The sequence below is a fragment of the Ailuropoda melanoleuca genome, chromosome 10, assembly GCF_002007445.2.
Source record: "Ailuropoda melanoleuca isolate Jingjing chromosome 10, ASM200744v2, whole genome shotgun sequence".
In the NCBI taxonomy this organism is placed as follows: domain Eukaryota; kingdom Metazoa; phylum Chordata; class Mammalia; order Carnivora; family Ursidae; genus Ailuropoda; species Ailuropoda melanoleuca.
The window spans coordinates 57598747-57612123 of record NC_048227.1 but is presented as its reverse complement, the minus strand read 5'-3'; the positions used below and the strand labels follow the sequence as shown (position 1 = coordinate 57612123).

The following is a 13377-nucleotide window of genomic DNA, read 5'->3' as shown; positions in this document are numbered from 1 at the left end:
ACGGGCGCGGGCGCTAGGCTCAGGGCTTGGCCGGAGCAGCCGGGCGGCGAGTCCGCAGACTTGGATGAGCCCTGCTTGGAGTCCCTAGGGGACAGGGAGTGTCCGCCTGGCTTGCCTCCAGCCGCTGAGGAGTCGCCAGGGGCGCTCGGAATGAAGTTCTCCCCGTTGCTGGAGAATCCGTTGGGGGGCTTGGAATCATTGACGTGAGGGATGGGAATAGGGATGGGGATGGGCACGGGCAGGGGCACGATCACGGGGTATGGCACGAGCAAGGTGGGGGGCGGCACCAGCGGGGCAAGCGACGGCAGCCCGAAATTCATCATCTGGGGCACGGGCATCGGGCCATTTGGCATCATGCTCACCGGCGGGAAGGGGAGACTGGGCAAGGGCGCGCCCGGGGGCGGTGGGGGCAGGAGGCCCGGGGGGTTCCCAGGCATGGTCGGGGTGCTTGGGGGATGGATGTGGGGCGACAGCATGGGCCGGTGCATGGGACTGGAAGTGGGGCCCAGATTCCTGGGGCCGCCGGGCGGGGGCCCGATGCCTGGGAGCATGGGGTTGGACAGAGGGCTGTTAGGGTTGGAGGCGTGGTGCGGCGGCCCGCGAATAAAGGGCGGGCGGATCTGCTGCATGATCTGTTGTTCCATGAAGATGGGCAGCGGCACCGGGCCGCGGTTGGTCATCACCATGGGAGGACTGCGAGGCGGGACACCGAGGGGAGGCCCGATGCTAGCAGGTGGCTGGACGGAGACAGGAGGGATGTTTGGAGTCTCGCTGATGGGCATGGACTTGGGCACTGGCGTGGGGATTTTAGTGACAGAGCAGTTGGCAGTGTCAGATGGAGACACGGTGGTGGACGACGATGGGCCAGGGCCCTGGCTTTGGCCAGCTGCAGCCACCGGGGAGGGGGCCTTCCTCCGAGCATCTGTTAGAGGGATATTCCAAGAGTCTGGAGTGAGCAGCTGCACCCCGGTGCCTTCTGCTTTATTTTCCATGGGAGGGTGTAATGTGCTGCACAGCCCAGCTGGAAGATTGGCCTGTGTCTCTTTGTAGAAAATGTCCATTTTGTATTGATTGAGACATTTTGCACTGCAGAACTGAAGCCTTCTTTCCCCGTCCCCAAAATCCAGGTATTCTTTTGTGTGTCTTATGTGCTTACACCAGTCACATACCTACAACACAGTAATAAAAAGAAAACAAGATAAGCAATTTCCTCTGGTAGATCGTGTTTCATGTTTCACATAGAGGTTCTTTCAAACTTTATCACAATTTTTCGAACAGACTGAAGTGTTTCTTTCCGAAAGGTAACATTCTTAAATGTTTGTGAAATGATTTCTCCTTGGAAGTCAGACTTGCTTTTTAAATAGTAATTCTTCGGAATAGCAATTATCACCACCTTCCATTAAAAACAAGTCAACAACAACCCCAAACTGTGTTGTGCCCGTTAAGCTCAAGGTAAAGGTGGATCTGACAGAAAGGTGTACATCTACCTGCCCACATATTTTTACCTGTCAAAGAGGCTCGTTGTAAACGTAAACGTGAATAGTTGTGGAGAGGAGGATTCTCCAGGAAGTTCAGTGGACTCTGAAATACAGCCCCATAAAATTCTCCTCACGCAAAGTACTTTACACTATTGACTGTGCTCAATAATGCAGTTGGAAAGGTTGTGCTGTGTTAACCAATAACACAAAGCGCGGAACATCATTATGTCTGGCTTCCAAAGGGAAACTTGGAATTCGTCATGAAGTCTGTGTGAGGTTTAGCTATTCCCAACCTGTGATGTTGCAGCAAGCTAGAATTATTTTTTGAGCTGTTTGCCCACTCTCTCTCAGTAGTCAGAATTTTTGGTGACATTTCTTGGCAGGCAGTCTTATTTAACAACTTTTCAAACACCAGAGAACGTTTTCCAAAAGTTGTTATGGCTTCTTCCCCCCTTCAAATCTACTCCTGGCAAAAGAAAGATATCACCAAATTTATTTTAAAGTTGGGCTGCAGAACTAATTAAAGGCTGAGAGCTTTTCCCAATTGGAAATCACTAGACATCAAAGTTCAAAAAATAGTCATTCTCGGCTTCAGAACCCATTACTTTGGAGAAATTATTGTGATTTCATTAACACATTAATTTTGCAACACCATCAGCTCTCACAGATGGTGAAGACATGATCTACAATTCAAATATGACTCTTGTTTGCACAAATGTCTTTCCTTCATATGGCATTTTAAACAAGAATTAATATGAGTAATCTTGCCATAGCTATAAACAGATAAACAGATGTCAAAATTTTCAGTAGTTCTTTCAGTGCCTTACTTTTTTTTGACTGAAATTACACACACATTTTTTTTCTTTTTCTTTTTCTTTCTTTCCTTTTTTTTTTTTTTTTTTTTTTTTTTTTCTTTTTTTTTTTTTTTTTTTTTTTTGTCATTTCCTTAGCACTCAAACCATACAGCAGCAGAGGAAGAATTCTGAAATTCTGAAGTGTAATGGCGAGTTCTCTGAATTCAAGGCTCTCCTCCATAAAGCATTGGTTACAATATTGCTCTAAATGGGAACTTGTTTTTGTTGAGGAGGGTATCTGTTGTTCTGTTGTTAGTGCATTTTTTTTTTTAACTATGGTAAGCTGATAGCATTAAAAGATGATAACTTTTAATCACGATTGGTCACATCAACAATGCAGAAACAACATATGCTGGGCATTTGATTACTCATCGCATTTAACTCTCAGCTTTCCTTGTCTGTAAACAGTGGTGGCAGGCTAGTATGTGACTGGGGGTGTACACACTTGTGGCAGATGTGAGTCTGTATGTGTAAATCCACTCCCTTCCTTCTCTTTTCCCACTGATATTTACAGGTAGTATGCTACAAGGCGTGAGACTGAATAACAGATACTTATTGGCACACATTCATTTTTTGTGTAGTCTCATATCAAATTACCCTTTCAAAAATCCCTTTTGCAAGAGGAATAATTTCAATGCTAATATACTTTCAATGCATTTCAGTACAGTATTTTCAGGTTTCTCTAGAATTACAGGAATTTTTTTAAATCATAGTTGAGATGTCTACAAGTTTACAAGTTAAGTACAGAATTGCCTCTGATGAAAAGAAACATACAAAATCCATCAGACCCTCAAAATTCTTATCTAGATAAAGGTTAAATAAACTAGTAGTTAAACCTTGAGGCAAGTAAGTTATTATTTTTAAAACCTGATCATTTTTATAAAGTTAATATGTAATGATGTGACATTTAAATCCCTGTATGAAATAAAGCCACCCGATTCTGTTTCAATATTAGGCATCCATAGAAAGCCTAAAGCCTAAAATGTAAATTTGTAAGCTTGAAGGAAAGGATCAAATATAGCTTCTTTAATCATGAACTAAAAAATATTATCAATGAATTAAACTAATTAAAATAATATGCCAAATTTTCTGGCATATTTCTTTTGGATCTTATTTTTTAACCATAAGGGGAAAGAGTTTCCTGAAATCCTTAATTGGTTTTTAAATTGCCAGATTGAATTATTTGCCTCCAGAGGATTCCTCTGTTTCCTCAAGCTAAATAAATATTTTCAAGTGGAGTTACAAAAAATAATCTAAATATAACTTAAATGTTCTCCCTTCCTTCACTTTTAATAATTCAGTGATGAATGAGGAATGCTCATAGATCCATCCAATTATCAAATGAGAATTCTCTACCACATTTTATCTATTTCCACATAAAAAGAATTTCAGACATCAAAGTTTTAAAGCAAAATTCTATTGCATCAAACTTTCCAGTTAAAGCAAAGGCCTAATGTTTACAACTTCATTTTCTGCAGCATCCTAAAGCATTTAGGTAATAGTGTGAAAGTTTATGACTGTCTCATTTTGGGTAATGTGAGTGTGAATGTGTATATCCTTGCCTTATTATATTTCAATTCAGAACACTGACCTAAAAATACAGAAAAGCAATCTTTCTGATGAAGCAAAAAATTATTAGAGAAAAAAATCTGTCACTTAAGAAATAATGAATCAAATCTGTCTTACAGGACACATCATTTAAGATGAGGTCAATGAATTTATGGCACAAATGGCTATATCATGTGAGGCAATAAAACACAGTACCATCATTCATTCGACATCTAACTAATGACACACTTCTGGTAATTAAAGATTTCATCATAGGAGCCTGAGCTGATTACTTAAGATGTGATAGTTAGGTGAAAATATATACCATAGATCTCTCTCTTTAATAAAATAACATTTGCATATCCAAGAAATATACAGCATGTGTCTCACAAACTATGGTTTTCTGAATTGCGTGTTACAGGGTATTCTTCCTTTCTTTTTCCACAGGCGGCTTTAATTTTTTTTTTAAACTTTTTGAGGCACTAGTTTTTTCTTATTATGCCAAGAAGTACCAGAATTCCTTCAGATATTTTAAAAGATAAAGATTAAGAAGTGCAGAGCTCAACTCACTGGGCTCTGGAATGATTTCCCCCTAATTCCACCCCAGCTTTGTTTCTGTTGGAATCTGGCCTCTTTGGTTCCACTTCTCTCCCTAACAGGTCCCAGATTGGACAGAGCTGAAGCTGAAGCCGTTTAACGATGGCAATCTGGGGACTGAACAATCAGCTAATGCAATGCCATTGAGCAAGACAGCTGAAATGCTTCGTATCACAAATACATAATGCATCACCAGGAAGACAAAAAGATCACAAAGGAGATAAACAAACGCATATTCCATTCAACCCTATAACAGCAGTCCTCAAAAAGATTAAATTTACCTTCCTGGGATGTGTCCAATTCTAAACAACAGAATGAACATTTCCTTTAGTCCATTTAGAGTATTTATATTTTGGTGGCTGACTGCCAGGGTAGTACTTATAAGCTCGGTGGCCTGATGGATTCACTCCTTTCCTGTGAAATAAATGTGTGGCAACCTACACCGCTAAACTACTCAAAAGACACTGCCTCAGCAGAAATATCACTTGCTCTTGATAGAAGAAAACTGGAAGGCTGGACTTCTGGTTCCTATAACTCTTTCCATCTTGTATTTCCCCTGGAAAGAAAGAAAGCTATTCATGTTGGCAACTGAGCCTTTATTTTTATATAAACGTCCAAAGTCAAAGCCAAAATATGCCATGAGGTTACCCACATGGGCATAATATATACATTCTGCTGGGCTTAGGAGAAGATTCCGGTGACTGGGGAGGGGGTCAGGGTTCCTAATTAACACATTAATCAGCTGTCGACTGTGGGAGTGAAGTTCACCCTTTAATGGAACCCACCGTCGCCATCTGAGTGGTAATCTGGCATGAGACAATATTTAATTAAGAAACCCTTTTGCTGAAATCTTTCTTATCTGGGCAAAGACATTTGTAACAGCGGAACAATAAAAAGATATTAGCAATCCCCTGAATGCCATCAACTATTTGAAAAACAAAACAAAATTTTCATGTGCTCCTGACTTTCCACAAATACAGCACCCAGGTAACAGCTCAGAAGTTATAGCTCCTTAAACAAAATTGTAGCTTGCCCTAAGAGACTGGTTCTCTAGGCCTTGCCCTATTAAATGTGGCGCTGATTTTGCAGTCCACATTAGCTTAAAAAAAAAAAAAATCATGAGCTCACCAGAGAGAGGAGCAAAGGAGGACAGATAGACATGGGTGGGGGCCATCAGTGTTTTTAGAGTCTGCAGTCTGCCCTACCTATAGTCACCTCACCGCACGAGTTGAGGCCTCAAACTGACCCCACCTGGAAACCTGCTTCCAGCCTGACCCTGTGGTCCCATGGCCCCAGCAACTGCTATTTTGGTGGGGTTAGACACTGCCTGCATCATGGCCCTAATTCAGTGCCCTTGGGCAGCAAAGGATGCTATGGAAATCATCCAGGATTTGGAATCAGAAAATATGAGTTTGAGTCTGGGCTCTGTTGTTTACTAGCAGTGCGACTTATGAAAATCTCAGCTTCAGTTTTTTCCTCTGTGAAATGGAACTACTAGTAGTAAATAGCAATGCCTGTGTGCCAGGCAGATCAATCAGCTTGCTGCACAGTGCATTTTTTTCAGTCCCTAGCCCGCCTCCCTCATGGTTGCTGAGGTCCCAGGAACATCCCATATGTTTAAGTTCATTTTAACTAATGGGAGGATGTTTCTATGGCAATGTTAGTAAGGAAAACGGGTAATTGTCATGTATAGCTTTCCTATGAGCTTGTGTGTCTTTGAGAGAGAATGGAGTGTGTATCTCTCTGGGCAAATACATGCTGCACCTCACAGACACCAGCCCCCCACCCAGCTTCCTAGGGAACAGTCCCAGGGTAACAGAGAGGTTGTCTGCAGGGAACCAAGCCGATGGTTCTATGCGCATCCCGGCTGACCACCATCCTGAGAAGATTCTAGTCAACTCCTGCCGAGCCCCCTTCTTTTCCAAGCCCGGTCATTCTCTAATTCAGGCAAAAGCTTGACAAAGCAGCACGGCTGCTAGGAAATGAGTGTTCGAACCATTAAAAGGAATAATTTCTCTTCTGCTCAACTGCTGTTTGAATAGTGGAAGCCATAAACTGTGCTATTCACGTTTTATTAAAAAACAGGGCTGATGAGCGATCTGCTTGACTCATTACACGGAAGGGCCAAAAGCCACAGTTACACAGGCCTTTCAGACAGGATGACCCAAGCCCCGCATGGCAGAATGCATGTTAGGATGAGTCCCCATGGAGAGGGGAGGGGTGCACCAAACCCTGATTCGGGGATCAAGCTCACCATTCCAAGTTTCCTTGCAAAGTTGGATTAGAGAGTGAAGGAAGGAAAAAGAGGGCGTAGCCATAGATTTTTGCAAAGCCACCCAGAAATCAGGAGAAGGATTTAGAACCAGTAAGGGCTATTTTTTTTTTTTAAAGCAAATTCATGGAGAAGTTCATTTTCAAAATAAACTTTGCACAGGTTTGGATTTCAACATGATGATGTTTGCTACATAGTTCTTTTTATTTATGGATCTTATTCGGTTCTTTGTTTTGCTTTGTAGTTTGGTCTCTCTCTCCCCTCTTCTCTCTCCTTTCTCTCACAGGATCTGGAACTCAAGGAGAGGCCAACGAGCATCTTTGTTAGAATTGAAAATCTCATTAGAAAACCTCCCTGTAGGAACTTTATACCGCGACTCAAGTTCCTCGTACACATTATCAGCTGGATTTCAGAAGTCTTGGCCCAGGTGAGCGGGGCAGATCCTTCTTTTGCTCATGTTCCATGAACTCTGTCGAGCAGAGAAGAGCTGGGCTTGGTCTGCAGGATCTCAATGAGCGTTGACAAATGGCTCATTACTGACCCAAGTCAGTTTCTACAGCCAAAGCAAGAGATGGAATCCTGGCCTGTGTTCAGTGACCATGGGTCCTCCTCACAGCCAAACACATGACCGAGAAGAAGGTGAGTTTTTCCTTTGGTCTGACGTGTTAGCTTGCCTAAGAGCATTAGCATATCATCACAACACTCTCTGCTTCATTTATGCTGAATAAACGCCACTTACATCTTCCTAACACAAGTCATCCGGATGGAAACTAAAAAATTCAAACATTGGAAAATCTGGTCTACTTGGCGCCAAATGTCTCCTTCTCTGTTTTCCAGTTATTGGCCCTGAGAGGACACAGAAATAGCCCAAGAGATCTCAGAGTAATGAAATTTAGCCCTGCAAAGAATCTTAGAGATTAGCGGGTCCACCCCTGCAGCCTCCTGCTCCTGGTGGGGCCGGGCAGCTAATCACTCCAAGCCTCAGGTGCTCAGCTGTGAGAGGAGCCCATCAGTAGTGACAGCACTCCCCGAGAAACATGCCAGGAAGAAAGACCAGCCTGTTCTCTGGCTGCTTCTTGGAGGCTCGTAGCTGCTCCTGGTAAACTCTCACTCACTTACCAACCCCATACTGAGTACTTGGAACCTGTCAGACACCCGGCTAAGAGCTTTACTTGCAGAGCTCATTCAATCCTCTTTTAACAGCCTTGTGCACATTTCTAGGCTCCCTGGCTCACAAATGGAACCAGCTCCTACCTGTGGATGTTCAGGATTGCCCCCACTTAAGCCCCTAGTATCTGCCTCTGCCCAGTCCTCAAATCTCTCCAGGACACCTCATCAAAAGTTATGACTTTTATTATAGTGCCTGCTGGAAGCCCTGATTTGATGTAATAAGAACTTAGTACTAACGGTAGCAAGCATTATTTAAGCATTAGTAACCAGGCTAACCCTGTTACATGGATTACCTTGTTTAATCTCCACAAGTCCCTTACCACATGGATAACTGGGGTTTAGATAGATTAAATAATGTGCCCAAGATTATTTGTGCGGGTAATAGATGGCAGATCCAGATTCTAACTTAGATCTGTCTGGCTTCAAACGCCATATTGCCCCCCTCTATCGCAAGGATTTTTGCATTTTCTTTTAAAGCTACAGGATTAAGATGATTGACTAATATTTGGTAATAAACTCATTTTGAAATTCCAGAATTTAGTCCTCTAAGGAACTTTACAGGTCAAGCTCAACCTGACTCCCTCAGCAAGCTTGGGTTCCCTTCTACACATACACAGATGGTCTTCCAGGTAGCACTCAGACTTCCTGCGACAGGAAGAATCATCCAGATACATCCACACAGCCGAAGACTGATTCACATCATGGCAATCTCTCTCCTTTGCACTGATTTTTCCGGTGGCCTTCTAAAGACGATTGCAATACAATTGCAGAGCCCTATGCAGCCTCATTTAAAGCAGCCTATTCTGCTGATGGGCAGTTCTGACTATCAAAAAGCTTAACCACTTCATGTCCCTGTCACTTCCACCCACTGACAGAAGTTCTGTTCATCAGGGTCTCCTAGCACAGGCCAACTCCTCTTCTCAATCTCCGCCTATCAAATACTTAAAAAGAGCCATCATAGTTTCCCTGATTGTTATTTTTAAACATCCCCAGTTCCTGTGCCCATTCTCCAGGAGGACAAGTTTCCAGAGCCCCCCTGTCCTGTCTGCCCTCCTGTGCCTTGTACCCAGGCATATACTTCACGTTGGTAATCCCCCTCTTAAGGGGTGGAGCCCAGAATGGAATGTAGCAGCCTGACCGGCATAGAGCCCAGGGAACTCTGCTCTCCCTATTATAGAACACTTTACCTGCACTAATACCACCCAAGAATGCATGTGCTTTTTTTTTTTTTTATAGCAGTCATATCCTGCCATGAGGTCTTTGCTTTTTAAAAACAAACATTTACTGAGTAACTGTTATGTACCAAGCTTGAAGCTTTCACTTATCTCCTTTAATTCTGGCAACAAACTTGTAAAGGAGCTACTGTTTTTCCCATTTCACTTGAAAATGAGGAAACAAAGGTTCAAAGAGATGATGTGATTTCTTGAAGCTCTCACAGCCTACAAATGGTGGAGCCAGGATCCAGATCCAGAACTCACAACCTATCCTCTTTCTCTCTGCCACACTGCTTGCTTCATTCTCAGCTTCTGGTCAACCAAAACCTTTTTCTCCTACGTGCTCATCAATCATTTGTTTAATGATATATTCAGGACTTTTGAGGGTAAACCATCCAGCCTCCTGGGTCTAGAGTTTCAGAAATCAGAAACTCTTTCCCAATTTTGAAAATTTGGTCAACATTTGTCCTTTTTTTTGGTCTTTTTAAAGCCTCTCCCATTTATCATGATAGAGCAAAGATTATACAAAAGTAGATATGAAATTATCTACAAATTCCCTCCTAGGGGCTTGGAGATCTGAATTTGCTTAGCATAGCAGGTGTTTTCTGCCTATCTCTTTGCCCCCAAGATGGAATTCATAGCCTTCTTATTATGTCCTACCCAGTCTCAAGAACATTCCCTTTATGGAGACAATGGAAAGAAGTCAAATAAAAGTTACCCAGCCCTGCCTTCTCACCTGCTTTTGTTAAATATTAACCATTTGCTATAAACATTGATCTATCCAACTCTCCTTCTTGTTCCTTTCACAAGCATAGCCCTAAGAGCTCTCTTTATTACCCTGGGCAGTACCCCAAGGGTTCAGCCCCTCATGCATTCTAGCCTTTTTGACACAGAATTCATTTATGGAATTTCCCACCCCTCATGTTGCTCCTCCACCCCTAAGACTATACTGAGTCTCTGACCATGGGACTAAATCCACCTGTCCTTGGAACTTAAACAAAATCTGCTTTTCTGAATTCTAGGGAATGTGGCCGGTCATATCCAGCATTCTCTCCCTCTCCACTGCACAGTCCAAGGTAGTTGGGTCACTTCCCCTCTCCATCCACATACTAAGCAGCCCTCCTCCATATTACTCAAATGGTGGTCAAAGTAAGATTCTCCTCACTGTTTCTCTGCCTTCTCAGACTATCACCAAGGCACGGGAAGAAAAGTCAATTACTCCGTTTTTAAGAGAATGACATTCTTAGCAGATACTTAGGTAAGCTGTTGCATTTCTTGCTTCTTTGCTAAATAATCTGTTTTTAATGTCTGCTTCAGATTTTGTACTCAATACCCCAAAACAATTCCTTTGATGTTTCTTTTTATTTTCCTAAAATTCCCATTTTCCATTTCCTCTGAAGTGTATGGATTGCCATACAAGGATATATTTTCCTGAATTTTACCCATCTATTAGATATGTTGGGGGTGTATGTTGTTTTATATTTTAGCTCTTCGTGTTAGCTCCAGTCTAGGCAAAAACAAAAAACTTCCAAATCTCAGTGGTATCTCTGAGATTATTTTTATTTTTTTGTGCCCACAATCCAGGGTAACTTGGTCCTTCCCACTCTCTGCCTTGGTAGAGAGATATCAGAAGCCATTTGTTTATTCCTGCTCATGACTTTGTTTACTCTTGAGAAGGACTGGTCCCTTCTTCACTATCCCATCTCTTCCTGTGTCACACCTGCTGACTTCAGTGTGGCCAGTTTTATAGGCTTATTGAGTAGTTTTGCCTTTCTTCCCTACCTCACAATTTAAATTTTTCTTGATGAGAACCTTCAATCTCTAAATACATTCTTCCCAATCTTCAACCAAGCCCCAGGCTTTTACTCTTCATTTGGGAAGTAACATGGTTTGGTGAGGAAAGTGGTGAGCTGGGAATCAGAAGACCCATGTCCTGTCCACCCTGTAACTTTGGGTCATATTTCCGTGCCCTTGGGCCCTCCGTCTCCCTTCAAGTTCTGCTGTGAGGATCAAAACAAATACTGCAAATGAAAGCACTCTGAAAAATATAAGGTGTCATATAAATATAGATATTTTAATTTTATGGTTATAAATGTGTAAGAACCACCTTTAAATGTATAAAATAAAACACAGAGCCAACTGGTCTACCTACACTCTACTCTTATTTACCCGTATTCTTCTATTAAATCTCAGTTATAAAAACAAAGAGAAAATCCACCACTATGAATTTTCCTGTGATGTGTACTTCAAAGTAAAAAAGCACACCACAAAAATAAAACCCAGAAACTGAAATCAACAAAACACTTGACCCCCAAATTCTCCACTCTTTCCAATGGCTTATGGAGTGTTTGACAGCAATGTAATTGCAGTAATGAGGAGGTTTGCAGGCCAGGTTGTGGTCTTAGGCTCACTTCGGGTGTTTTAGCCCTAGGCTCAGCTTCAGGCCAGCACCAGTCGCCTGGGCCAGAGTCACCAATGGAATCCCTTATGCTTAGTTACACACAAATGTGACATTTATGGCATCTGGTGCACAATGCTACAAATTCCAAAGGTCTAGGATGCTGGGCTTACAAACTTGGGGAAAAGAAATAATTTAGGTTGCCTATTGTCTTGTCTTGTAGTTAACACCTGTGAGAACACCCACTTGGTGGCAGTTTCTTAAGTATCTAAGGCATGCACTGGACCGCTTCTGATTCTGGATCTGTACATTGTTCCTTTGTCTCTAAATAGCTTCCTGGATGTTTGTGGACTGTTGTTTTGCCTGGTTCTCTTCCATCTTTGTTCCATGAATTTAGCCATCCTGCCTTGCCAACCACCTGGTTGAAAGCCAAAATTCCACTAAAGCTAGATTCTCCACTGACCATCCCTCTTACGACTCCATTCTCATAAGCAAATCCTGGGTTAGCCCAACCCAATCTCCCATTCAGGTTTAACATCTGTGCTAAATGGTATGAAACAGGACAGCCTAGGACAAAGATATGTATTCCTATATGTTTAAACACACCTGTTATTCATATAAGTCCTTTCTCCCAGTAAATTCAACTGACTCAATAGACACTATCACAATACCATTCACAAGAAGTCTGTAAAGAGACAAGCAGCCAGGGGCGCCTGGGTGGTGCAGCTGGTTAAGCATCCAACTCTTGGTTTCGGCTCAGGTCCCCATCTCGTTTTGGATCAAGCCCCACGTTAGGCTCTGTGCTCAGTGTGGGGTCTGCTTGAGACTCTCTCTCTCTCCCCCCGCCCCTCCCACTTGTGCTCTCTCCCTCTCTCTCAAATAAATAAACCTTAAAAAAAAAGAGAGAGAGAGAGAGGGAGGGAGAGACAAACAGCATATACGCTTTATTTTAGAGATAAATAAATTAAGACTAGCAATAATTATATATCAATTGTCAGTGTTTGGAAAAAAGCCCACATCTCATAATCCCTGTACAACTAACTACATCATCCTTTGGTTTACTCGGATAAAGGAAAGGAAATGGGGAGGAATACTTCCATTTTGAGCCATTTTACAACTAGACTCTTGGCTCCTGGGTGAAGAGAAATGAGCGTGCCAGAGCTACCTAATGCAAACAGCCCGTGCAATGGGCCTTGGATCTGGTAAGATACGAAAGACAGGCACATTTGGGGGGCAGTCTAAATATGTGAGGCCAGGCCTCTCTTCTAATACTTAGTATCTCAGAGTGAAATAAAAGGCATTACTGAGTATATTCTGCTACATCGAGGCATGCACATGGCATGGACTAGCACGTGCAGAACTTGGGAAGAACAGGAAAGGAAAGGAGGAGGAGGAGGAAAAGAACTATGTATTAACTAGCTTTGTATCAGAATGGAACCCACTAGATGCCAAGTGCCTGCTGTGGCCATAGCCCTGCTGCTTCCCTGGCCACAGCTCACTGACCCCAAGGTCACCTCAAGACCTTGGTCTGGCTCTGCCTAACAGGGACAGAGTAATCCAACAAACCAATTAGTATTCCTTCCTTGGGAAGGTGGGAATTAAGATAACTCCAAGAGACTAAGGAGTGGTGGGGAGAGCGCTTGTGGGAATAAAGCCAGAGGACCACTAAGGACAGGCTGTAAGCAGGAGCCAAGGGGTAGGAGAGGTCACAAGGTGGAGGGGGGGGAAAGAGGGCTGAAGTGGCAAGAGTAGCAGTCAAGTGTCAGGGAGTTGAAAGTCCTTAAAGGCCAAATGCGAACGCAGGAAGCAATGATGCTTGCACCTGGGGCGGGGGGGGGGGGGGGGG

General features: G+C 43.0%; 1 protein-coding gene across 1 annotated transcript in view; it reads right to left on the bottom strand.

The window, feature by feature from the left end:
- The window catches only part of SOBP (sine oculis binding protein homolog), a 161525-nt gene that overhangs the window by 23295 nt on the left and 124853 nt on the right, over window positions 1–13377 (bottom strand). Inside the window, exon 6 of the mRNA XM_034670766.1 lies at window positions 3–1169. Within this exon, the coding sequence (XP_034526657.1) occupies window positions 3–1169 (1167 nt within the window). The remainder of the gene's footprint in view (window positions 1–2; window positions 1170–13377) is intronic.